Here is a 27,845-nt window from a genome sequence, read left to right as displayed (position 1 = left end):
ATCTGCACTTTGCCTTCTGTAGTCCAGAATTAATTATTTCGTTTTTGTGGTGTTCAGTGACAGATTGTTGTCTGAGCACCACACTGTCAGTTTCTGTACCTCATCTCTGTACGCTGATTCGTCGTCTCCTGATATGAGCCCGATCACGGTGGTGTCATAAGTAAATTTAATGATGGTGTTGGTGGGATGGGTCGGAGTACAGTCATGAGTGTACAAGGAGTACAGTAGTGGGCTCAGCACACAGCCTTGTGGAGAGCCAGTGCTTAGCGTGATGGTGGAGGAGAGGTGGGGGCCGAGTTTTACAGTTTGTGGGCGGTTTGTGAGGAAGTCCTTTATCCAGGTGCATATGGAGGGGGAGAGGCCTAGTGCAGTTAATTTGCTGACTAGTATTTCAGGGATGATGGTATTAAAAGCTGAGCTGTAGTCTATGAAGAGCATTCTTATATAGGTTCCACGGAGTTCCAGGTGGCTTAGTGCGGTTTGGAGGGCTATGTCGATGGCATCTTCCGTGGACCTGTTTGCTCTGTAAGCAAACTGATGCAGGTCAAATGTGGGGGGAAGGTTTGATTTGATGTGCCGTGAAACCAGTTTCTCAAAGCACTTCATGATTACAGGTGTAAGTGTAGGGGTGGGAAAAAAAATCGATTCTTCGATTTCTCTCGATTCTCTCTAGAACGATTCTGTCTCGATTCAGAAAAGTTTTTTTTTACACATTCATTTTGTGTTGAAATGCAAGCTGCATCGATTATTGCATTGTTCATAGAAATTCATAATTGTGATAAGGAAAAACTTTTTCTCTAATAAAAAAATAGAGAAGGTAATTCATCTGTTGATTTTTATCAAACACAAAGTAGGACGTGATTTGAGACTCTGAGTAGCAAACTCAAATGTTTTAAAAATCGAGATGCATCGATAATCGTTTTATCGGTTTAGAATTGATAATCGATAATCGGTTTAGAATTGATAATCGGTTTAGTATCGAATCGTTGACCTCTGACTCGGAATCAAATCGAATCGTGAGGTGCCAAGAGATTCCCACCCCTATGTAAGTGCAATCGGCCTATAGTCATTCAAGCTGTTGATGGCTGGTTTCTTAGAGACGGGGATGATGGTAGCTGATTTTAGGCAGGGTGGGATGGTTCTCGAGTAAGAGAAAGGTTAAAGATCTTGGTTGGCACAGGAATTGAGTACCTTTCCAGATACTCCGTCAGGGCCAGCTGCTTTCCTTGTGCTCACTGATTTGAGCACACATCTCACCTCGTGTCCTTGTAGGGTGAGAGTGTGGCTGCTGGGGGTTGGTGGAGTCCGTGCAATTGTGATGGGCCTGTTGACCTCGAAACGGGCAAAGAAGTGATTTTAAGTTCCTCTGCTAGTGAGGCATCAGTGTGGACAGTGCTGGTGTTGCTGTTCTTGTAGCTGGTGATGTTTTAAATTCCCTGCCACACTCCTTGGATTATTATTATTAGTGAGATGGTCTTCGAATTTTTCCTTGTAAGCGTTTTTGGCATCTTTGATGCCTCTCTTCAGGTTGGCTCTAGCAGTACTATACAGGGCCTTGTCACCTGACCTGAAGGCGGAGTTCCACTCCTGGAGTAGGGTCTTGACCTTGCTTGTCATCCAGGGTTTCTGGTTAGGAAACACCCGAATCCTTTTGACTGCAGTCACACTGTCTGTACAATGATTGATGTAGGACAGTACAGTTCCTGTATATTCCTCCAGGTCCTGTTGTTCGAATATGTCCCACACTGTTTGATCAATGCAGTCCTGCAGTTGAGAGAGAGCTCCCTCGGGCCAGATTTTTATGGTCTTTATGTAAGGTTTTGTCTTCCTCCTGAGCGGTGTGTATGCCGGGATGAGGAGCAGTGAAAGGTGATCCGACTGTCCTAAGTGGGGGAGGGGCGTGGCTCTGTAGGCGTGCTTTAAGTTGGAGTATACGTGGTCGAGTGTATTGTTCCCTCTGGTAGCACACTTGACATATTGGGTGAACTTAGGTAGCACTGTCTTCAAGCACGCTTGATTAAAGTCACCCGCTATTATGTGCACTCCGTCTGGACGAGCCTGTTGATGTTTACTTACGGTATAGCTGAGTGAGTGCTGCCCTAACGTTAGCATCTGGTGGTATGTAAACAGCTGTCGCTATGACAACCGTTAGCTCCCGTGGCAAGTAGAAGGGTCTACACATCGTTGATAGCATTTCTAAGTCAGGGGAGCAGTGACTGTCTATGATGTCACCAATCATTGTGTACATAAATGCAAAGTCCCCCTCCTCCGCTCTTACCCGAGTCCATATTCCTGTCCTGCCGATGGATTGAGCGGTCCGCTAGTCGCACTGTAGCGTCAGGAATTAGCGTGTGAAGCCAGGTTTCAGTTATAATCATCACGCAACAATTCCGAACTAAATGGTTTGCTGTGACCTGTAGCTCCAACTCGTCCATTTTATGGGTGATAGATCTAGCTTTGGTGAGAAAGATGCTCGGAAGCGGTGGTTTATGGGGTTGTTTACATAGCCTTGTAAGCAGACCTGCCCGGCATCCTTGTTTTTGCTTCCTGTCCCTACGCCGTCTATGTCGCTTGCTAGGTCCGCCAACAATCCACGGAGACCCCGGTAATCTTGCAATGTCCTCGGGTATTTTATGGGTCCACTGACAATTCCGTTTTGTCTTCAATTGCCCAGTTGCTTGCAACAGTTTGGAACTGTTGTGCACATGCCTCTGCAAAGTGGCGCTCTTCTGTTTTCATGCACGTTAGTGTAAACGACTTTAACTTCCATTCGTCGGTGATTTAGATGTGCAGTTACACCCAGGTAATTATCGTTACTCACAGAAGTCCAGCGACCCCCTGTCAGCGCCTGATGTTTCGTGGCAGCCAAGTCATTTTCCTTTTTTTTCTTTTCAGCTTCATACAGCTCGTGGATTTTTGTTATTATTGTGCGTCTTTGTGGTGTTTTGATGCTCGAGTCCCCCGTTGCCACTCGCAAAACTTCGGTAAACCCCTCGTCCTCAACAATATTAATCGGTCTACAGCTTTTTGCAATCCATTTGGCAACTGTGCTAGTCAACTTGTCACAGGCAGACTTAATGAGGGGCCTACGTTGTTCAGTGAGGGTGGTTTGGCGCATTCCACATCTATCAAAAGGTTTATGGAAATCAATTGCTGCTGATGGAGGGGACATTGGCACTCGGTAGAGTAGGGGCTCACCTACCGGTGTTTGTGTTGACAGAATGGTTGTTCTGTCCAATGAAAATAAATAAAAAAGCATATTTTTTTAAGAATAGATTATTCAATGGCCTCTAGCATGTATGACATTTTTAAAAAGTGAAAATTAAACCAATTGTGTGAGGTCAAGTTCAACCTTTCCTTCAAAGAAATTCAGGTAGTAGGTTGTGGGGAAGCACTTGTGTTGAGTTGTTAGCGATGTGTGTGTAGCGTGAGGATTCATACAGCAGAGTTCTCGCTGGATTACTGTTCAGGACAGGATCGATTACTCATGGAATACTGGATTAAAAGTACAGGGATTCGGGACGTATATTTAAGCTAACTGCTGAGTATAATGCAAAGTTTGGAAAGTCTTTGCCCGGCTATCATTGGCTGCTCTCAAACATTTCACAAACAAGTCCTCTGTTTTCCAGCCCGGCTTTCAAATACCGGTACGTCACTCTCATTCTCTCATAACATTAGTATTCTTACCGTCCTGTCCATAGTCCCCCCATATTTACTGGCTCTGGAACTGCTGCTAGTGTTTTATTGTCATTTTTGCTTCTTTTTTTAGTTGTTGTTGTTGTTGTTGTTATTATTATTATTATTATTATTATTATTATTATTATTATTATTATTATTATTATTAAGATTTTTTTTATGCCTAGTTGTTGCTTGCTGTATCCTAAGAATTTCATTGTTCAGAATGACCTTGTGTTATACTGTGCACTACTGTGCATAAAACACTTTGAACAGTGACCAAGTGTTTTTTTTATTCTTATGACTGGAAGGGTGACTGGGTTTAAGCTTCCGACTCGGCAGTCAACCACTGCCCTGCGCCCAACAAACACATAACTTTCTTATGACGTTATAGTGTATCACATGAGCAGAGGTGAGCTAAGCTATCCAACTATCTTTTCTGTCTATTTATGGGGTAATTAAAAGCATAGCACTGGCCACTATCGAAGCTAGTTACTAGAACATTTGTGAGAATCAAATAACACTTAATAGACACAAACATAATCCTCAATGGGATGTAATCAAGACTCAAATCACAACGTTCTTCCTTGCAGTCCTCACACTTTCATTCAAAGGGAAGTTACATCCAGGGCATCTGAAAAGATGGTATAACAAGGGCAATGCTTAGACTTATTGCAGGGCATCAGCAGCAGAGAAGTGTGCCATCTTCCTTATGTCTTCCATGGTCAGTTCAAACACCCAAAACCTGTGCTTGTGTTTATTGGAGTCACGTTGGGTGTTTATGGGAGTCACATTGAGTGTTTATTGGAGTCACATTGGGTGTTTAATGGAGTCACATTTGACGTTTTTTTGTGTCGTAACAACCTGACAATAACCACTGATTTACCATTAATGTTATCATATGATTGAGTCTTCTTGCTAATGGACTGAGAGACTTAAAATGCTGATGTTATTTTGTATACTCCTTACTTAGCTCTACAAAATGTTTTAAATTCATTACTATAAACTTGACCATTCAAGGTTTCAGAGGATTCAGTTTGTAAGGTTTGCATGTCATAGTTTCTCTGCATGGTTTGTAGCTATTTTGGAAAATGTCTGCTTTTATTCTGTTAACGGCACAGCCGACCCCAAATACTTTTAAGTAATAGTATGGTGGTGGTTTACCTAGATGTGTTAGAGGACAAAGTTTAGGTTGTTTACATATGATTCCTTGCATGTAATGTTGAGAGGTCTAACCACCGTCGGAAGTTACCAGTCAATAGCACAAGGTATTTAACATCTTGTCCTGTGTATAACTCAAACTCACATTAGTAATTAAACTTAATAATAATAAATAAAACCACACTATTAAGAATGCAATAGTGTGATTGGTTGAGCAATCCCACTCATTAATTATTTAAATGAATATCACGAACAAAGCCTTGCCACTTCACAAATGTTTTATTTATTTTTTTAATTAGAAGTTTTCGTCTTATTTACTTGCCTGTTTTACTTTTCTTTCTTTCTATCTCCCTTGTTCCTCAGTACTACTCCCTCTAAACTGGGCCGTGGAAAGCCTTCATTTTCCCGTTCTGCCTTTCAAGAGGACAGCAGTGAAGAGACATCAGGAACCGAGAATGACACTTACTCAGTGGGAGCAACTCGGGCTGTATCTCATAGTGAGAAATTCATTCAAATTTTTCTCATTTTGATAAACAAATTGCTTTGATCTTATAGGATATATTTACTCTAAAATTTCTCAATAATTTGACCAGTACCGTAATCATTTTTGTATTAGATTTTAAGTTTTCTGATTTTTTTTTGTGTACTTTAGAAGATGATTTAATCATGTTTAGTAATGTCATACTGCATTTATGTTCAGTCTTTATTCTGCATTTTGTGTTTTTCAAATGTTGAGAATATTCCAGGGAGTATTGGGTTTGCAATTGGAAATGCAAATGAAAAAGCTGAACAAAAGCCTAGTAAATGGGGTGGATCTGACTATATACATCACACCATACATCAAGTCCCTTGAAGTTTTTGTCCATTATGAGACGGAACAAAGGAGGGCCCAAAAAGAAAAAGGTGAAAAGGCCTTAACATAATATCCAGCCCTGGTCAAACAATCAAACAAAAGGTCTCACCCAAAACTCCTCTTCTCTTGCAAAGAAATCCAAGAACCAAAGTGCTATATAATCCACAATCTTCAAACAGGCGAGACAGAGAGATCTATAACTCCCCAAACTGGCCACAGGCTCCACATGGAAATCCTCCAGTTTCTTTGTTCAGCACTCAGCGATGGCTTCTCCACCTGCCAGGAAGGTGTCACAGGTGTCCCACACATGCACTTCCTGTCTGCTTCCTCGGGTGGGGTTTTTGTTACAGAACTTAGAAGTCCCCTTTCCTTTCACAATCAGTAAAAGGCCTTACAGCTAATTATACACAGAAAAACAAATAAAGTATACCATGTCACCATTTACCGGTAACTATAAACAGTGAGTGGATTACGCTTGTAGGTGTAATTGGTACCAGCCTCACATGGGGCAATTGTGAGCAATTGTTTGTAAATTGTGATACCGCCTTCGGGAGGGCCACCAAGACACATTGGTACTATCCTGATAACAGGATGTGGTAATCTCATACGATTGGATAGGCATCAACCATTCAACACAAAGGCAGATCAATTAAGTTGACAGTGGTCAAAATAAAGATAAGCCCTGTTTTTCTTGACTTATTTCCACCCATAGGGTGTCACGATATTGACACCATTTTAGAATTCACACGTCCATCCTAATGTCATGTACTTGAGGTCAATCCCACTTTTCTATTGACTCGAGACTCGTTCTTTTTTTTAATTGTCGTTTTTAATCATTTTTTTCCCAATTAAATCTAGTGGCGCATTTAAGTATCCTCGTTTGACCAGAGGCAGCTGAGTTTGCACGACCATATGGAAATCGATCGTAGATTGACCCGCACGTGTGTGAAAACTGATAAAGAGATGTACACCTTAATTGCAGCTGAAATTGTCGAATGAAGATGTCAGCACGTCTGTGGATTAATTAAAGCCTACATTTCAGCTGATGTTTTACTTGTGTCCACTGAACAGGGAAAGTTGGTCTGACTGTCGACAGCAAGTTAGCACCTTTGCATTCTAGACAGCTGCTCTGGCAAAAAAGAAAGCTAACATAAGCTATTCTAAGCAAGCTGGAAAGCTGAGAGTAAAGACAACGGGGGTCTGACAAATTATAGCAGGTTTGTACGCAGGGCTCGAAATAAACTTTTTGGCTTACCAAACAAAATGGCTGGTCGATGAAAAAAAATGACCAGCCAATCATATTTTTTACCGGCCAAAATTAAACCTGGCATTTCAGACCTACTCTGACATTGTTTGACATAAACAACCTTTACCTATAATTTTAATATCATTGTAAATCACTGTCAGAATGGATTAAACTAAATCAACCAATTTTGCCCAATTGGCTGGTGACAGCCGCAACATGCGCCCTATGCTGCACCCGGGATCCGTAAAGGCCCTCCTTCACCATACAATATACTCTGTCTGAAGCCCAGTTTTAGAGATTTGGGGTTTTTGGTATGTGTTTGGTTATGCTGGGTGGCTGGCTGGCTGGTGTTGATGTAGGTCGTCCCGATAGGTACCCCTTTCTTCTCATCCAAACTATAGAGAAACATTATTTAATTAACTTTTGCATGACCACAATTTATCAAAGCACATTCAAGAGTTGGCTATTAAAAATATACTTCAGATACATTTATCTAACCTCAAGAAGCATTGCATTAGGCCTACAAAAAAAATCTAAATTAAGCTTTAAAATGACACCTATATGATGGATAAATATTGTCCAACTAACAATATAGCATACATATTCAAAAGCAGATTATAGCCATCAACCTATTCTGAACAAATTGTCACAGAATGTTAGTATAGTAGGTTACAATCCCATGGCTGGCCTGCACTGCGATGTAGCAGTAGGCCTAGGCTACACACTTGACCAGCTTTGAAAAGTCTATCTGAAGTAGGCCTTATCAACTCAACAGAGCTAGAAAAGTAGCCAGTAGTCGTACCCTGACAACTACCACAACACCGATGAAATACGGACGTGCGGTCATGGGTGGCAGACCCTCACCTGACACTGTGAAAAGTAAAAAAACTAATAATGATAAAATAAATATTAATATTTCTCTACTGATATGTAGATGTCATTTCTGCATGATTCCAATCATTTCCAGCATTTTTATAATCAAAATCGCTGAATTTGCGCATGGCCTGTTCAAACAGACAGGAGACAGGAGACGGTGAGGCAGCGACGAGCTGTGCCTCATCTCAGATTGCGCAATCCCTCACAAACTGGGTTGAGCGCATGCGTAGAACCTATTTAGTCTTGATGATCTGACATAAAACCGCATTGAAAAAACACAGAGGGGAGGCAAACAGTACCTCTGCCTACATGAAGGGGGCGTGCGAGAGCCCACCGGTCGGGGTTATGCTTGTTCTGCCGTTGCTCCTCTTCTACACTTATATTTAGTACCGCCAACGTGTTTCAGCCACTGCCGTTGCTCCCCATTATCCGAAACGAGCTTCCTACTGCAACATTTCCGTGGTGTAGCTGCTGTTTTGGCTGTTGTTTCTTCCTGCCTAGATGTTCTCTACACCTTTGCTGAATGAATCGGCACATTATTTCAAGAAGTTAAGCTTTCGTTTATCTGCGTTAACTTGTGTGTGGTCAACTAAGTCTGTTTCAACTTTTGATCCGCGCTCAAAATATTAGAACTTTCTAAACTTTGTATTCGCGGGCAAAATATCAGAACTTTGTATTCGCGCACAAATTGTTATAGTTTGTTATAGTATACAAATTCTTAGAACTTAGAACTTTATGTAACCCCACCCCCCTGCGTGGTAGTCGGGAGCTGTACTCTGCAATTTCACTCGCCAAGTGGCGGAGCATTGGACACAATTTAGTCGCCAGCCCAAAAATCTACACGCCATTGGCGCTTGGCCGGTGCCAATTTCGAGCCCTGATTTGTACGGTCATGAAAAACCTGGAAAAGTGATGGAATTTGATAATGGCACTTTGCAGGCCTGGAGAAGTTGTGGGAAAATAAATAAAGCCTGAAGTCTTGGAAATTTGTTTCACAAATACGTGTATTTGAGAATCTGTGGTTCGGTTAAGATTGATGGAGAAATATTAATATCGGTTAAACAATAATTTACTACGTACAACAGTAAAACCGCTCAGTGGTGGTCATATTGGATACATTTGATTTGCTACAGTGGACAAAACAGTGGCAGTAATAGTTTGGTACTAATTGTTGCAGTACTAGTTCGTGTTTTCATGTCTGGAAATACCCAAAGGTAATTTGTAAAATATTTCTATCCATAACTGTCATTGTCACTGTCAAAAAAACATTGAATTTGACAGGTTGAAGTTTGCAAGCTAGCAAGATTTGATCAGTGCTTACTCATGTAGTTAGCAAGATGTCGCAGATTAGTTAGTTAGACACACTATGAGAGATACTATGAGGAATAAATAACTGTGTTCATTAAATAAAGTTCATTGAAGTGTCTGTTTGCCATTAATGTGTGCAAAGACTGTTTGGCATGTTAATGCCATATAATCTCTGTTTGAGTACTGTTCTCAAAGTGCACAGTGTATTGACTAGTTGCTAAAAAGAGCTATTCATAGCTCTGTTACCTATTGTGAGTACCATTTTGTTGTTAACAGTAGCTTTGATAGCTATGATATGTCTGTGTGGACAAACTATCTACAGCTTTTGCAAGCCACCTAAATTACCTGATAGCAAGCAGTAACATAGGGTTGTGTGTAAATATTAGAGGTTAATGATGCTATGGACACACTTTGCTGTACACGGATAATGTATGTCCTCCATCCACAATACCTGCTTGTTCAAAACCCTGTCCTCCTGTCACACAGTAATATTTGTAAAGTATGAAAGGAGCTTAGAGCTGCTGAGAGAAAATGGCGTAAATCCAGAGATGTCAATGATCTTGGTAACTATCGGTCTCTGTTATCTGCCTTTTCTTCCTCAGTTATAGCCTCTAAAAAGCCATTCTGCCAAGAAAAGGTCAAAGCCACTGACAGTAGGAAAAGCCACTGACAGTAGGAAACTATTTGTATTTGTGTTCAGCTGCAGCACAGAGGTATACATTGGTGCTGCCCTAAAAATGGAACAGCCCATGGCAGTGTCAGGAGACTGGGAAGAGAGTCCTTGATGCCTCACTGCCTCAGTATACAGTGTACAGCCTAAGACATGCCTCACTGCCTCAGTATACAGTGTACAGCCTAAGACATGCCTCACTGCCTCACTGCCTCAGTATACAGTGTACAGCCTAAGACATGCCTCACTGCCTCACTGCCTCAGTATACAGTGTACAGCCTAAGACATGCCTCACTGCCTCAGTATACAGTGTACAGCCTAAGACATGCCTCACTGCCTCAGTATACAGTGTACAGCCTAAGACATGCCTCACTGCCTCACTGCCTCAGTATACAGTGTACAGCCTAAGACATGCCTCACTGCCTCAGTATACAGGGTACAGCCTAAGACAGCATTTCTTTTTAATTTAAACGGACCCTGTGAGTCCCTGGAGAACACTCTCATTGTGGTTGTAGGATGTCAGGGAGATATCCTGGTTCTGATTGTCGAAAGAGTCACAAAAAGTTTTTAATTTGTCTGGTAAAGTTAGATCCGTATTGCATACTGTCAGTGTTGTTGCCAAGGTAATATTTTTCCAGTTTCTGGGATTAGGCCCGTTTTGCTTTATTTGATGTAGTACACAGCCATTTGGGTTTCATCCTCCCTGTGTTCCTTTTCTTATTAATATCATGAAACTATGGCTTCTGATTTGGAAACACACGGATGGTCCTGTAAAGGTACACATATAGAAGTGCACTAGTTGATATAGTAGTTAACAGTCTTTGTGTATTCATGGATGTTATTTGTGGCTTCCTTTGACAGGTTCATGTCTGGTTTCAAAACAGTCCTGTAGTTCAACCAGTAACTCATGGTCCAGTTTCACTGCGATTGGTTCTGCCTTTGTGTGGTTTGGTTGCTGCATAATGGCATGTGATCCCAAGTGTGGTTTAAGGATTGTTAATTTATGCATCCCTAAAATGACTGTAACAGTGGTCAAGTAGATTCTCCCTCCTGGTTGGAAAGTTACATTGCATTAGTTTAATATGGCAGACGCTGTTATCCAAAGTGATTTAAAAGTGAATCAAGAATCAACAATCAAGCTTCTGGAAATTAGGAGGCTAGTACTTATTCTACTCAATATGAAAAAAAAAATAGAAGTAGCACTTACCTTCCAACTGCTGTGTCTACAGCCCAGTGATTGGAGAGAGCTTTGATCTGGTGTGTCCACAGCCCAGTGATTGGAGAGAGCTTTGATCTGGTGTGTCCACAGCCCAGTGATTGGAGTTATTAAAACATGTCATGTTGCACATTGCTTTGTTGCACTGTTCTAAACTCTTTATTATCAATAACAAATATAATTATTTTCGCTTAACCTACACTCTGCTCTGACCACTGATTTTATAAACCACCATAATGTGTTACTGTGCAGATTAAATGTAGGCTATGCGGCTAGGCTAAACGTTGCTAATTGGAGCTCGACTACTGTCATATGTCACTTTATTAGCATGCTCCTGTCTTCTTCTCCATTTTCTTCAGTTGTCTGTAGCACCGTTAAAGCGCCACCAACAGGCGTGGGGGATGTACTACAGCGGATTCAATCAGATTCGCTGGGTTCATGTGCACGCGATTAAAAAGTGGATATGTGTGAAAAATGAATCCGGGTTCAGGCAAACTAGACTTCGTGTGCACGGGGCCTAAGATGGAGTGGAAGTTAGATCACCATTCTATATCAATACTACTTTTAATGGGAACTATACCAACTATAGTAAATAAAGTTTTACTGATAAACTGCCCATCATTAGGCTACTATAGTGAGTGTGTTTTAGGCAGGCAAATTCATTTTTTGGTGTTTATGTAGTAAATTCCATGGTTATCTGGCAAGCTAGCAAGCATAGAATCAGAAACAGCTTGCAAGCTAAAGGATTTGGGCTTGGATAGAACCAACTGAAACCAAGCAGATTCTCCAACATTATCCTTGTCCATGACTAAGAAAGTAAATAGTTTGGATTCCTTTTAGACTGAATCAAATAATTTGTTATGTACAAAAAAGGATACACTAAGCAGAATCTGTCAAAAGTGTACAAGAACTTCACACAAAGGGGAGCACCATCTTGGATCTTCATATCATATCCAAGTTAATGATCTATGACAATACTTACTGCAGACTTTGTTCACACTGAAATGTTTCACAAATTATGTTTATTGTGCCCTTGTTCCTCGGGATCTGTTTTTGTCTCATACATGTCCAGGATCGTCTGACAAGCATTAATAACAAATCCTGACTAAGTCAACATAGGATGTTTTTGAAAATCCAATTAACATTTTACATAGCTGGGGTTGAATGCCTGAAGGGGTACGGGACTGTAAAAATTTGGGAACCACTGTCTTAGACCATGGTAACGAATGGCTATTTACCCAATCTCTGTGTGTGTGTGTGTGTTCCAGTTGTCCGAAGCCGCAGTAGGTCTGGTTGTTGGATGACTTCAGATGACTACACATCTTTAGATGCATTGGACCTAGTATGGGCCAAGTGTAGAGGTTACCCATCGTACCCAGCACTGGTAAGTCAAGAATTGGACCAACAAACACTTCTTGGAGCAGAATACATCTTTTTCAGTTTCATTGAATTGCAACATCTGCTGTTAATTTGTATCATATCACACTTCCATTTTCGAAAGAATTGGCAATGATCTCACCCTATACAAAGTCCAACTAAAGTTGTAGTCAGACTAGAGCTGCAACGAGTAGTCGACGAAATCGGCGACGTCGATTGTGAACAATTGTCGACGATGATTTTTATTGTCGACGCGTCATAAAATATATTATATATATTTTTTTTTTTTGCAGACGCTAGCAAAGCTACCGGTAATTTTCATTCGCCATTGCAATGCACTATAGGAAGTGCGAAATAGTGCATCTTTAACTAATAATAATTGACCATCATTGAGAAAAATGGAACAGAATCTTCAAATAGCCTATCATACAAATCATGCACCGTTTTCTTTGCCCTCCGTTCTCGTACCTTCATGTGCTGCATATCAGAAATGGCCGACTGAAAAGCGAATTATTCTGAGACGGCTCATGTTGCCATGGAAACAATAAACAAAGCTAGCTTAGTAGCTACTGCATATGAGATATGGCTAACAGAAAAGTTGTCATTTTTCTCAATGATGGTCAATTATTAATAGTTAAAGAAGCACTATTCCAGTATTTCAAAGAGAATGAGCTGTGGGAGCACAAGAACAGTGAGTGTCTAGCAGCAATTATCATAGACATATATGATATATCTATAACTTATAGTAAGGTTTAAGCTTACATGTTTGAAAACAGAACGTCTCATGGAGGATGCTTGCTAACGCTATTTCAGTTATGTTAAGTGCAATGTAGTAAATCAGTGAATTATCAGAGTAGCCTGTATTTTCGTTTGTTCTGAATAGTTAACCTCCTCCACTTAGCATTCTTCAAACAAAAGATTGTGGAAAAAAAATATTTCATAAGTTGAATTTAAATGTCACTTGCAGCCCAGTTATTCTTGCGTTATTTTGCACTTGCAGAGGCTTGATTGCTAATTTGAGTTACTTTTAAAACTTTATTTGCACTTTCTCTTTACTTTTAAAAGCATATTTGCACTTTAATTTGTATTACTATTACTATTACTAATTTATGTATTATGATGATTACATTTGTTACTCAAATACATTTGAAATTCAAATTCCAACATTTTGAGTCGTTATTTTAATTTGCTATGGGAAATAAACATTAGATTAGTCGATTAATCAAAAAAATTGTCGATAGATTAATCGATTACCAAAATAATCGTTAGTTGCAGCCCTAAGTCAGACGCAGGTTTTATGTTTTTCACTGAGTTCATGGAACGGAAGAACATAGCTGTAATGATGAGAATAGTCATTCTGTCCATTTTTCCATTATTTTCTTTCTAACCATTTATAATTCTCAGCTTTTTTCTAACTTGTTTTTAACACTCACCCTAGATCATAGACCCGAAGATGCCACGAGAGGGTGTGTTTCATAGGGGTGTGCCCATCCCTGTGCCTCCACTGGATGTTCTCAAGCTGGGTGAGCAGATGACTCAGGAGGCTCGTGAACACCTTTATTTGGTCCTGTTCTTCGACAACAAGAGGACCTGGTCAGTTTCTTTCAATTCTTTAGGGCAGATTATATATATTTCTCATCTGTACATCCCTATCTGAAAGGGCCGATTTATATACTGTATATCTCTCATCTGTACATCCCTATCTGAAAGGGCAGATTATATATATTTCTCATCTGTACATCCCTATCTGAAAGGGCAGATTATATATCTCTCATCTGTACATCCCTATCTGAAAGGGCAGATTGTATATCTCTCATCTGTACATCCCTATCTGAAAGCTGTTTTCTCCCATCATTGTGTGGCTTCTTCTCTGCAATCACACCATGATGAAAAAACATGACTTTCTAAGTAATAATCCATTACACACTCACATAAGCAATTCATTGTTTTTTTTATTTATTATTTGTATTACTAGATCAATGTAAACTCTTTTGTACGCTTTCCTGGGGCTAAACGTTTTTCTCTAACTGTTACACCTTAGAGACTAATGTGATCTATGAAAGCCACATAACAGTGTGCAGAAATCCAAGGCATAACAGTTCATTTTGTACACTGTGACAGAATATGTTTTCTATGAAAGAAAATGATTATTAGTTGCATTGTTTCACATCGTAAAGTCTGTGGCCATGCCACATTATTTAGAACTAATCTTCAACTTCAGGTGTCTCTCTTGTAACAGTGGTGTACGGTTGGGTCCTTTTAAACCCTCTGATAACAGGTCATAAAAATATGCTATCTCTATCTATCGATCTATCTATCTATCTTACCTATACATCATTCCATCCATCCGTCCATCCACCAAGCGACTGGACTTCTAACCAATACAATCTATTTCCTGTGTGGGGAGTTTGTCTGGAGGGGTCTATGTCCTGCCCCTTTAGAGCTAGCAGAAGAAGGGGTCATGCTGTATATATGCCCATTCCAGATGTAAAGTCAGTCAGATGGAACATTCCCAAAAATGCTTGCTAGTACCTGTAGCATAAACTACTTATGACTTTTTGCTGTTTATAACACAAGAAATACAGAAATCCATTGTAATCAGTCAACAATCCAGACTTAGCAGGACTATTTTTCTCTTTTCTATGTATAACAAATCTCATGTTATGATGTGTGGACCTTTTAATGCATTGGACTTCTGTTCCATTTCAGTAACATTTCTCAAAATCAAAAGTGTGTTCTACCATTGTTTTTTTTTGTTTTTTCAGGCAGTGGCTTCCGCGGTCCAAACTGGTGCCACTGGGAGTGGATCAGGAACTGGATAAAGACAAGATGAACGAGGGCAGGAAGTCAAACATTAGAAAGTCTGTGCAGGTGGCGTATCACCGAGCCATGCAGCACCGGAACAAAGTTCAGGGAGACCCCAGCAGTGACACCAGTGACAGTGACTGAGCACCTGCATGCTTACAGACCTCATCTGAAATGCACAACTACACTTGAAAAAAAGCAATGGAAGGATTGACCCGTGAACTATAATACACATTCAGTGACGTAATCCCTTCCTGGTGCAGTAGTTTCATTTTAAGTTTGTGCTGAGGAAGATAAAATGTCACATTGTAAGATATGTAATTTAAAAGAAATTTAGACCACTTCTGTTTTTCACTTCTGAATTTTTCAATGGAATTAAGGATCATGACCACAATTGACTCCTAACTATCAGTGTCGCATTAGCTTCATTCACCAGCACACATTTTCAACACTGTGCAACCAAGACCAAGTCTTACCACAAAGATACACAAATATCATGGCTTTTTCATAAAAAGATCATACAAATAAATCATTGAAAAATACTTGATTCCAACATTTCCATGCATTGTTACACTCAAATACACCTTAGTTCCACACCCACCTATTGTGTTTAAACTTGTAGCAGTTTTTTTGTCTGTTTTCTTTACGTTTGGTATGGTGTGTGTAGTAAATAGGGGTTTAATGTTTGGGGGACCATGGAGAACCCCGCTGGCCATGGAACTTTTTTATGTGTTTTGAAAATTAATTAACACAATTAAAGGATCAATCATTTAATTAAGTGTCTATGAATCCTCCCATTGTGAAGCGAATAGAACCTGTTCTGTGGATCTAGTGTGTCATTTCAAATGTGCATTGATACTGATCCGTATCCACTTTAGAATAAGGCTGGCAATGCAATAGAACATGATCGGGTGGGTTTGGAACACAAATGTCATGTTATGACACATCATGTCATAACTCTTCATCAGTATGTTTCAAATGTGATGCTTTTTTGTTCGACATTAACCCCAGCCAGGTCTCACCTCTGTAGAAGAAAGAAAGCTGGTCATTTCTCACTCCCTCTCTCAGGTTCTGGGGACTCTCCACAGTAACATCTTTAGGTTCATGTAAAACAGCTTAGCTCTGGTCAGACCGAATATGAATAATGACTTTAAAACATTCAACATTACATTCTTTGAACAGTTTACATGGTGAAATGCATTACCGTTGTATATATAGTTTCTTTTGAAGCCCTGCAGTTTTGTGCGTCATTGACATTTAATGCCTGTGTTCAACAGGTTGAGGTTAGAATACATTTTAAAGTGTTTTCTGATATTACAGCAGAACATTACAATGCAAAATTTGAAAAGTAAAAACTAAAATTCAGAGAAGTGAAAAACATTGATAACTTCCCTAATAGACATGTCCATTCATTAGAGATGTGTGAAAAAATAGTTGGATCAGTTAATCCCTTTTTATTTCATTCGATATGAAATAAAAACGTTTAGGCTACTATGCACTTCTGGTTTTCTAGGTTAATTTCTGCAATGTTTAAACATAGCCTGTGTCATAATACAGAGCATCACATTACCATACTCCATTAGATGTCCCTCTTCTGTTCTACTTGTGCAAACTGCGAACACATAGTGGAAAACCTGTTGTTAAATCCATTTTTTCACTGTCAAAGCAACTATACCCATGAGTGCCTGAAATAAAAATAATTTGGTATAGAAGCCTTTGGTCTTTTCTTTAGTGGTTTTCACAATATGTTTCCCGTGACTACATCTATAAATTAGTTTTCCCTTTAGAGTGTGGTGACGAGACATCCCGACTTTTTGTCCCATCTCATTCTGATAAGAAATCATGTTTGTTTGTCTTGTCCTTCCTCTTTCCTTAAACTTTCATAACGAGGTTAAGTGTGATGAGATGTGGGGTTATGGGAACACAATTTACACATGGAAACATAATTTACAAATCAAGAAGCACAAGATCAACAGAAGTGATCCAAGAAGTGCCAGCTAACCAAATTGTGGGTACATTCTTCATGGTCGAAATAAAGAGAAAATGTGTGTGACCTTGACATTGAAGTTCTTTGTGCACATCCATACACATGAGAGATGCATATGATTGGATTCAATTTTGCACGTTTAATGGTTATTGGTGTACGTAGTGTTCGAAAGACAATCATTGGCGCATACACTGTCACACATTTGATATAACAAACTGTTGCAATAGTTTATCTCTTCACTGCCACTCTCTGAGTTGCAATTCACGACACGGTCTTTGAAGTCTGTGACAAAACAACAGTTGTGGAAAAACTCATCTCTGTTGAAGTGTCTTCAAAGTGAAGTGAACTTCAACAGCAACTCACGCGACCTCCATCCTATCAAGGTAAGTTGATTTACTTGCATAGCAAATAACCTCAGGTAATGTTATAATTTGCAAACAGCGACCTTTCCTTTCAGTAGTGCGTTATGCTTAATTACATTGCTATTCCCCCCCGGAATGTAAGACCTTCACTTTTAATTACGTGACAGTTTTCTTAATAGTAACAAGTAATGTTAGCTCACCATAGCATAGCATGCTGTCAAACACTTCTGATCAGTGCGTAAAACTGTGGTTGAGCGCCAGACACCAGTAACTGTGGTGTGTTTGTCTGCACAGCAGCAGAGGCCATAGTCAGGGATATTAAGATGGAGACTGTAGCATTAACGAAAGCACAGATCTCCCTTCTCAGGATGTACCATGCAGCACAATTGTGTAGGTTCGTTAAACTGTGTGGCTTTTTAATTAATTCGACGTGCCTTGCTGCTCTGTCAGTAGTATTTTCTGTAAATGTCTGGTTTTACAGGGTTTGGTCAGTGGGCAGTGCATTTGGCACCTGTAGGAGGGCCTTTATGGATCCCAAGTGCAACATGCAACCTGTCACCGGCCACCTGGGGTTAGACGCGCCTTTTTTGTTCTTGTTGTTGTCTTGTTTTTTTGTAACAGGTTAGTTTAGTTCATTTGCTATATTAACTTGTATTACTATGTGTATGGTTTGTGTTTATCTTAAGTATTAATGCCATTAAGTGTTTACGTGTACATCTCTTTCCCACAGCACCCTAGTCGAACTACTGCACTAGGTTTGGGCATGTATTGCTAAGTTGCATTCATGGGCTCAGCTACTGTGCTATATTAAACCTCTGATGGCTGTAACATGTAAGTATTTCACAAAGTAAATAGATTTGTTTCAAAGACATTCATTTGAAGCTGGTTGTGTGTTTAATTCGTTCATGTCCATGAGAAGTCATCCAATCACACTAGAGTAAGCTACGGTGTTCCCCAAGGCTCTGTCCTCGGACCACTGCTCTTTTCCCTTTACATGCTACCCTTAGGTGCTGTCATAAGGAACCATGGCATTAACTTCCACTGCTATGCTGATGACACACAACTCTACCTATCCATGAAACCTGATGAAATTGTACATTTACCCAAGATAGAAACTTGCCTGCAAGATGTAAAATCTTGGATGGCTAACAACTTCCTGCTCCTCAACTCTGATAAAACTGAGGTTATGCTTGTAGGCCCCGATCAATTGAGAATGACACTATCTAGCCATCTATCCACACTCGATGGCATCCCAACACCCAATACTAGCATCAAAAACCTTCGTGTAACTATCAACCAAGACCTCCTACTTGACTCACACATAAAACAGATCTCAAAGACATCATTTTTTCATTTACGCAATATTGCCAAAATTAGAAAAGTCCTATCCCTCCAAGATGCCGAAAAACTAATCCACGCATTTATTACTTCCCGACTAGATTACTGCAATGCTCTCCTGTCCGGATGCAGCATCAACTCAATAAAGAGCCTGCAACTTATACAGAACGCTGCTGCCCGTACACTCACCAGAACAAAAAAATATGAGCACATCTCACCTGTACTTGCCTCTCTGCATTGGCTCCCTGTCAAAAGTAGAATTGATTTCAAAGTACTCCTGCTAACATACAAAGCCCTAAATGACCTGGCTCCAAACTACCTTAAGGAACTAGTTGTCCCCTACTGCCCTCCAAGACCGCTGCGTTCCTAGAGTGCAGGCCTCCTTGTAATTCCAAGAATATCAAAAACCACAGTAGGAGGCAGAGCCTTTAGCTACCGAGCCCCTCCTCCTCTGGAACAATCTCCCTGCCTCCATCCGAGATGCAGACACCCTACCTATATTCGAATCAAGACTAAAGACATTCTTCTTTAGTGCATCCTATAGCCACAAGTAATTGCGTCAACAAACCCATCACCTGCTGGGCCAGCCAGTCAGCAAGCATAACTAGACATATCTGAACACACAAGAAAAAATTAAATAAATAAATAAATATAGGGAATATGGACAGGATAATAAGAGTAATAATGTTACAAACATAAAGTGTAGTCTTTCTATGATTGTCTGTGCTTTCCTAAGGCATTGTGTGTAGTAGATGCCTTGCACGGAGGGGAGGTGACAGTCGTGCGTGAGCAGGGCATACAGGAGGGGAGCGAGTATGTGACCCTGAGGGGCTCCGGTGCTCAGAGTAAGTACAGGGGAGGAGGTTACCCATTCTCACCACCTGCATGGGTCTGTCCGTCCAAAAGTCCAGGATCCAGTTGCAGTCGGAGGTGTTAAGACCCAGAGGTTTATTTCTCCAGGGTGATTCCTATATAAGAGGGACAAATATTATTCTGGTAGACAGAAAACATGTGACCACTAATGATTCATGATTTAGAATAAAGACACAAGCAATAATAAACTATTGGAAGTGCTGGACAGTAACCATGACGATGCTTATGTCATTACACTAAATCCTGTCAGTATAAATGTATCAGAAAATATACTTTGGGGATACAAATATTTTCAACCTTGTTCCATGTCTCTTTTGCTTCATGTTTTGGTGTTTCATCTCCAAAGGCCTGCATTTCAGTTAGGGTGCAATGAAAATCTGTAGAAATGACAATGTAACCCTCATTTTAATGACGTAATGTGATACCATCCCTCCACAATATGAAACCAAAATGTTTCATACCCCAGAAAAAGACTCAGAAGTCAGCAATTGTGATCAATAAGAAAATCAAAGCACTATTCCTACATATGTGCAGGGAAAGAGTAGAAAGAGCTTTTGATCTGAAGATTGATCTGCTTGCCTCTCAGTAGTTCGGATAGGAATATAGGAAACTAAAAGTTGGTGCTGACCCAAGCCATAGCCTAGGAAACGAGGAGACAAAACCCTACATATGTCCAAGACATGTCACCGAGAGAAATAAAGTATATACAGTACCAGTCAAAAGTTTGGACACACCTTTAATTTTTTTCTTCACTTTTATTATTTTCATTAATATTGAAGACATTTAAACTACGAAAGAACACATATGGAATGATGCACTAAACAAAAAAAGTGTTATCTTCCATGTAGAAAATAATAAGAGTAAAGAAAAAACTTCTCAAAAAATTAGAAGGTGTGTCCAAACTTTTGACTGGTACTGTAAAAGTAAACAAGGCAAGAAAGGAAATGTATTGGACATTGTATGCTATTAGTCACAGGACTCTAAAAGCCTAGTGCACAACAGAAATGAAAACCAATGAAAATGAACAGGAAGGGTACTCCAGCAAAGATCATAGTGTTTTGCTAGACAAACATCCCTGTGATGCTGTGGTTCTCTTTGTTCTTAGGGGTTTGTAGACTTCACAAGGTGTATGCTGTGTCCTTAATAGGCTTTTTGGAAAACAAAAGGAACCTGTACACATGTATATGCAAAATCTGAATCCAATTTTTCAGGCTAGACACCTTAACTGCCCTCTTGGGTGTATCAAGCATACTTGGCTGTATCAAGCATACTCATCAGAAACCATTAAAGTGCCCATTAAAACCAATACAATTCCCATTATAACAATTTAAACCCGTGACGGTTTCTACTGTTATTTATCACGGTGATAAAGGTGGTGGGCTAATTAGGAGAGGTGCCGTAGGCCTGTGCCTTCGCTCTTGGGCGGAGCTTTTTGACACATGTTGACATTTCCGATAGCGCTTAAAAACGTGTTCGTAGCTCCTCATACTTTGGGAGATCTCATTGCCCTCTTTATCTTCGCCATGATACTGGATTCAATGCTAGCACGTGCCACATTCATGATATATCTACTGAATGTCATAAAAGAAATTCAACAAAACCCAATGGACTTCACAACGGTAAGCATGTCTGTCTCGCTTGCTTGCAACAGGTTTAAAGACATCAGGAAATGTTATGCTCAGGACTTGCTAACGGGACATTAATGATCCCACACTAGAGCGCTGTATGTAAACTCTTCATGAGACTTCCATCTAAGTAAGTTTAAAGGTAGACTAAGCTCACCGGTAGGTTACGACTACCCTGCTATCATATCTAATGGCGTGTTGTAGGTAAGCCTTTAAATTGCACGATTGAGAAGAGCCGCAGTGTAGGCAACTTAGCAGAGTTGGCCTTGAGCCAGAACCACACAGGATGCAGAGGAGGCATAACGCTGGAAACAGACAGCAAGCAGAAAACTGAGCAGAAACTTTCCGGAAGCGCTAGCTCTTTTGCCATGCACAGTGCAGCGACGCAGCATCAGAACCGAAGGACTGCCTACTCACAAAATGCCTTGATTAAACAACAGTTTTAGTGATGAGTTAAAAAAACACGAAAAAAACTATTGTAGTTAGTTAATTTGGACATACTGCATATTCCGCAGACATTCAGTACGTGAAAAACCCTAACCCTATTTGACCAGGAAATAAGACTGGCATGCAAGATCTTGCTTTTTTGTGTTCACTTTATTTTAGGGAACATATGTTAACCATTAACACATAACTAAAATGTGTCTGTATAAGTTCCCAATAAGGTTTGCATTAAGCATCATTGATCATTTATTAGGCCTGTATTTGTGATTTTCTTATTCCGAACACCGAATAGGTTATTCTTGCAACATCTTTAATAGTTGGTCTCAACCTAAGCTTACTAATATTTAATGAGAATTAAAATAAAACGTTTGTAGCCTACTAATACACTGTCCTACTGACACAATGTTTCATGCTCAATGCACTGGCACAGCAGGTCCAAGTCATGGTAATTGTACTCACCCAGGTTGGTAACTGGGAGGCAAGGCCTCTGGTCTAAAGTGGAAACTTGCTCAAGAGCAATGAGTGCACTTCAGTTAGTGATACCTACATAGTATATCATGACTGATCCAACATAAATTCCCTGTTCTAAAGTGAAAGATTACTTTTCATATGACTACACTGAAATTATGAAAATGTAAACTGTAAAACAGCTCCCTTGTTCTAAACTGAAGGCTGATAGTTTTCTAAAGACAGTGTAAAAAGGATGAAATCCTTGTGTGAGTTTGAAATTTCTATTTAGAAAAAAAATTACAAGACAATTTTCAGAACATACGACATGTACGAGGTACCCTACCACACCCCTCGAAAGAAACCATCTTGTGTTTCTACAAGACGGAGACCTTTTCCATAGCCTTAACCCTCCACCAGCAGCAGTCTTGTGAGGCTACTAGATGGACTTGTTGGTAAAGTTTGTTTGTTGGGAAAGTAAATTTGAGGGTAGGAATACCTATTCTACATAAATTCTGCCACTATAAGTGACATAATCAAGTGTATAAATGTTCTATTTTTATCCTTGCTATATATCAGTTACCTTAGGCTAAGTCCAACTAAACTCGGAATGAAAAGTTTGAAAATTTGTGTTTGGTCGATTATTTCTCTGTTGTTACAATGCTAATTGCCCATGTATTTTATATAATTGGAAAGCCTGTTTATTTACCCCTACAATGATGTCCAACTTGTAAGGATCATGCATTTGTAGGATGAATTATGTGGGTAGCGCCCAAGTAAAATTTGCCAAAATTCTCGGCCAATGCTAAACAGTGTATTCTCATGTTGGTATTGACTCTTGTTTTGAGTTGTTTGGTGGATTGGATGATTGAACTCTCGATCAGTAACAAGGAACGTGCCCTGCTTTCTGTTTGTAAGAAGAGTAATTTCTTTGTGGTTCTGCAGCAATAATTTGAGCGAATTGCTTTGTCTGTAAAACCATCCATATTTTGATCAAATTCTCTGGCAAGATGGTCAAATGTCCTTGGAACTTAAAGTCAATGGGTACAAAAATATGCAAATTTTATAATTAAGTCAAATTGTGGCAACAGCAATAAAGTGGACTGTAAAGATAACATGGTCTCAAAACTGACTTATTACATATGGCATATTTCTTTTGAAGGTCTCCATTACATACATTACATTACATTACATTCAGCAACATGCTACAAGCAGCAGTGTAAAATATAATCTGTTGTGTAATATGTGTCATGTGAACACTGAATGCAATGTTAAATATAGTCTGTTGTGTAATATGTGTCATACGAACACTGAATGCAATATTAAAAGGATCATTAATAAAACAGGAGACGGATCACAGTATCCATCAATGGCTTCAGCTGAGCAGGCTTTCTCAATATATTTCATAGATCAGACACCTGTGAAGTACAGATAATTACACAATGTCCATGACCCCAATGTCCATGCCCCCAATGTCCATGACCCCAATGTCCATGACCCCAATGTCCATGACCCCAATGTCCATGACTCCAATGTCCATGACCCCAATGTCCATGACCCAAATGTTGCTGTCAAGGAACATGGAGCCTGGAATGAGCCTGGACGTCTGGGGAATTTTCAGAAGAGTCAGCTAATTGTAAAACCCTAGCACATATGTTTCTTGTCAATTCAAACATCTGTGAAAACTGCACCAGTATACGGTCACATGTGATCAAATTTGAAATTTCTTAGGCCTAATGAGGACTAATCTGTGTGCTTCTTGGGCACATAACTGGTCATTGGGAGCCAGAATTCTTGCTGTTTGGTAGGGGTTCAAATACTTATTTTCCGCGACAAATGCAAATCAATTCATAACTGTTATAAAATGCAGTTTTCTGGATGTTTTTGTTGATATTCTGTCTCTCACTGTTAAAATAGACCTACCATTACATTTATAGATCACACATTTCTTTGCAAGTGGCCAAACTTGCGAAATCGGCAGGGGGTCAAATACTTATTTTCCCCACTGTATATAGCCAAAACAGCACATTGTTTAAAGATTTGATGGCTATGCCTTATACCTTTAAGATAAGCAATACCCGTTCCTCCTCCAGGCAAGAGATGTATTCTTCGGTGACACCATGCTCACGAAGAAAATCTGCTACATCAATGTGGGATGCTGTGAGGACATAAAGTCAATAATCAATTTCAGGTTAAACGTTTCGTAACCATGGAGTCATCATACATCAGTCTGTCGATCTTTTTGCTCTGCAGTCTAAACTTTTCCAGGTGGAAGTCACATACATGTAGATGCGATGGAGCTTTCTGAAAGTTTGCTGCTAGAGCGACTAGAGAGCATATGTCGAAACCCGGACACCCAGCCTGTTGGTATCAGCAGTAACCTACCGAAAGGAGGATGTGCATGGGAGTTGGGGCTACTACATATTAGGGTGGCCATACATGGTGTTCCAGCACGCTGTCCGTCCTGCAGCCAGACCCTAACTCCCATGCACATTCAGTAGGATCATTTCAATTTTGCACGGTTGATAGCCTACTAAGAGGCTGCAGATATCGATTTACCTCTAATACTAATACATCTCTACATTTTGTTCAGTACACTTGCAGTGGTGTTTATTGGAGGTAATACAGTTTAGTGCCTGCATAATATCTGTGGACAAAAGGAAAGCAATCTGGTGCTTTATCTACTCCAAATGATGTCGGTGGTTAGGTGGTTAGCGTGGCTATTTGTTAGTCTGGAAATTGTGTTGAAGAAGAATCTGGGATTGTTTTTATGTTCTTCATAATAAAAGGCATCAGAGAGAGCTTTTTTATATAGCTTTATAGTCTTTCCATGCCATGCAAATATGTATAGTGTAGAGGTGTGGAATTTTCTATCTAGTCTTCAGTACTTGAGTCTGAGTATTGTATCGTATGTAGTGTAGGGCTATATTTTTCTTTTAACTCATCATCTTTTTAAGCAGTGCAGTGGTATCTACGGTTAAGTGTAGTACATTTATAACACTGTCTGTTAGTAGGTCGACATGAGTTGGGTTCATGGAGGAGTCTTGCAAGCAAGTATGGATGGATTTCTTTCAAGTATGCAGTTGTCAGATAAGCAATGGCTATTGTAGTGAATTGAGTTTGGTAGCACATAATCTTATGGCATATTGTAATTAAGACTCCTCAAAACATTGGAGTTGGGTCAATGTCACTGCATACTACAATTGTTAAATAATTACATAATTATAATTGCTTTGACTGATAATGGCTAATTAGCCATGAAGAACAATTAGGTGCCTTTCAACTGCGGGAACTCGTGGGACTTTCAAGTGGTTCGAATGTTTACAGGAATGTTTACGTAGCTGGAGATTGAATGTCTAAAGGGGTACGGGACTGTAAAAAGTTTGGGAAAACACTGATCTAGACCATGTTCACAGGAACTATCTAGATTCTAGACCATGTTCACAAAGCTTTTGCTTTTCAATTGTGAAATCAATTCCGAGCACTACAACATAACAATGTATTTCTCCAGCGGCAGCACCGACCAGATTTCAAGTTGCTAACGGTCGATTAAATGGCTTCATGGCAGCTGTAATTACTTAAATGAACGATTGATTAATTAAAGCTTGACATTTGGCTTATGTGTTCAGTCTGTGACCTTGCCGTATTCGAAAGCAATTAATCAAAATCAATCAACATTAATAGAGAATGTCCAAAACACAAACTGACCCTTCTGCCAGAGACTATAATTGCAACTTCACAACACAATTGCACTGGAAATTCAAATATTATAATGTAAACTTAACTTTAGCCAAGGACAATGGTTTTTCTGGTTTTGGCCTTCAATCCAGATTTTTTGTGACAGGGGAAATTAGAAGGATCCAGGGGTGATAGATTACATCCGCCTTGGAGAAACTATTTGATTAATTTACTCATGCTGATGCATCTGAAAATCAAAACTGACACATTTTCCCAGTTTTTAATAGTAGTCAGTGGAAAATGGAAGAATGGGCGTTACAGATAGACGTTTAACAGTTAACTGAAATGTTATTTTCTATGTAGTATTTTTTCTTCAGTTTGAGAAACTATTCAATTGAAGCTTGTTCTTCATCTGAATTCACCCGAAACATTTAGAAAAACATTAGAGGGACAACTGATTCATCCAACCTACTTCACTTAAGCATCCAAAGTAATGCTACAAATGCAGCTACCTTTCCAAAATTATATATATACTCAGCACACGTCTGTGATTTGTGTGTGTGCATATATATATATATATATATACTCAGACTCCGACTCAGTAGCAAAGAATAATAATTACAAGTCCAATAAACTAAGTGCTGTGTTTGTTCTGTGCAGCTCAGTATGTCTGCATAGCAGCTATACAAGTCAACTGGGTTTCAATATGCAGTGAGTCAACACCTTTGTGGCTGTGACTGAAAATGTGAACATGGTCCTGTTCACAACAAGCTGTGCAAATGAATATATGCTGGCATCTATTGGTGGGGGTGGCTCATGGATTTAGCCAAATTCTCAAACTTTACAATCACTGAGCTTCAGAATTTCAGTCTTGTTTATTGACATAAATATACTGTTTATATTGGGCAGGGATGTGTTAGGGTTAGGATGTCAAATTATTAAATGTTCACAATTTTTTCTTTTCTTCTATCTCACACAGAATTTGGAAGATCAAGGTAAGTTTTGTTTAAAATAAAACAATTTTACAATCAACACCTATAAACACTATGCCTCTCTTGCAATTACTTTGTATCCAAACTGTGAATCCTATTTTGTCATTCTTTAACTCTCTTCTCTATCTATCTATATATCTATCTATCTATCTATCTATCTATCTAACCCATGGCTGATAGATACTTAATTTACCTTCACCATAAACAATCTCCCCCCCTCCCCCCTACCCATTGCCCCAATTGGACCCAGCCATGTCAGTGGGGTAACCCTCATTACCCACATTATTCCCATAGAATACATAATAAGTTGCATTAACAAATACATAAGCCCAGCAGCAGCAGGACAGGAGTGCTGTGTGCGAGTATGAGTACCTGTATGTATGAATGAATTAACCAGGGTGATATATGCAAAGAGAGAGTTAATGTGACATGACATAGTGTGTACCGCACTATATGACATGGATGTGATGATTATGAGCGGGTGAGCGGTGACAATGGTGGTTTCAGTGCTTACGGTTTCATTGCGAGAAAATTGTGTTGTAACCACATGAACTTGCGCCAGCTCTCCCACAGCCAACAATGTACAAGGCCGCATGGAAAGGGTAGACATACATAAATAGGCGCGTGTGTTCTCGTGTGTGAGTCCAATGTCTCTCTCTCCGTTCTTGCTGGGCAACGTGAGATGAACCCCATTTTACTGTTAACGGTGGAAAGGGGGGAATTCACCTTTTCACAGGACCAAATGTTTTTTGTTTTTGTTTAACAATGTTAATATAGTGTAACGTAATGCATTGACTTGTAGTACATCGGTAATAGAAATGTTATTTCAGTAAAATGTTACACACACATATTGTTATTTTGCAACTTTATTTGTATATGTATAACAATGTTAAAATAGGTCTACTGCCAATT

At 39.6% G+C, this 27,845-nt stretch overlaps 2 protein-coding genes across 11 annotated transcripts in view; both read left to right on the top strand.

Moving 5' to 3' along the window:
* brpf1 (bromodomain and PHD finger containing, 1) overlaps positions 1-16,899 on the top strand; it is a 74,315-nt gene extending 57,416 nt beyond the window's left edge. For 8 of the 9 annotated variants that reach the window (XM_031566812.2, XM_031566813.2, XM_031566811.2 and 5 more), the window contains 4 exons: positions 5,200-5,333; positions 12,274-12,389; positions 13,821-13,975; positions 15,148-16,899. In XM_031566812.2, the coding sequence (XP_031422672.1) occupies positions 5,200-5,333; positions 12,274-12,389; positions 13,821-13,975; positions 15,148-15,331 (589 nt within the window). In that variant the 3' untranslated portion in view covers positions 15,332-16,899. Of the gene's footprint in view, positions 1-5,199; positions 5,334-12,273; positions 12,390-13,820; positions 13,976-15,147 lie in introns of those variants that run through there. The other variant, XM_031566817.2, reaches the window with a different exon arrangement.
* A 4,027-nt stretch (positions 16,900-20,926) lies between these two features.
* The window catches only part of LOC116220336 (interleukin-17 receptor E), a 46,670-nt gene continuing 39,751 nt past the window's right edge, over positions 20,927-27,845 (top strand). Inside the window, exons 1-2 of one of the 2 annotated variants that reach the window (XM_042707687.1) lie at positions 20,927-21,366; positions 26,921-26,936. In XM_042707687.1, coding sequence (XP_042563621.1) covers positions 21,187-21,366; positions 26,921-26,936 — 196 coding nt within the window. In that variant the 5' untranslated portion in view covers positions 20,927-21,186. The remainder of the gene's footprint in view (positions 21,367-26,920; positions 26,937-27,845) is intronic. The other variant, XM_031566805.2, reaches the window with a different exon arrangement.

This window comes from Clupea harengus, chromosome 4 (assembly GCF_900700415.2).
Source record: "Clupea harengus chromosome 4, Ch_v2.0.2, whole genome shotgun sequence".
In the NCBI taxonomy this organism is placed as follows: Eukaryota; Metazoa; Chordata; class Actinopteri; order Clupeiformes; family Clupeidae; genus Clupea; species Clupea harengus.
The sequence above is the reverse complement of the archived record's forward strand: the minus strand, read 5'-3'. Positions and strand labels throughout refer to the sequence as shown.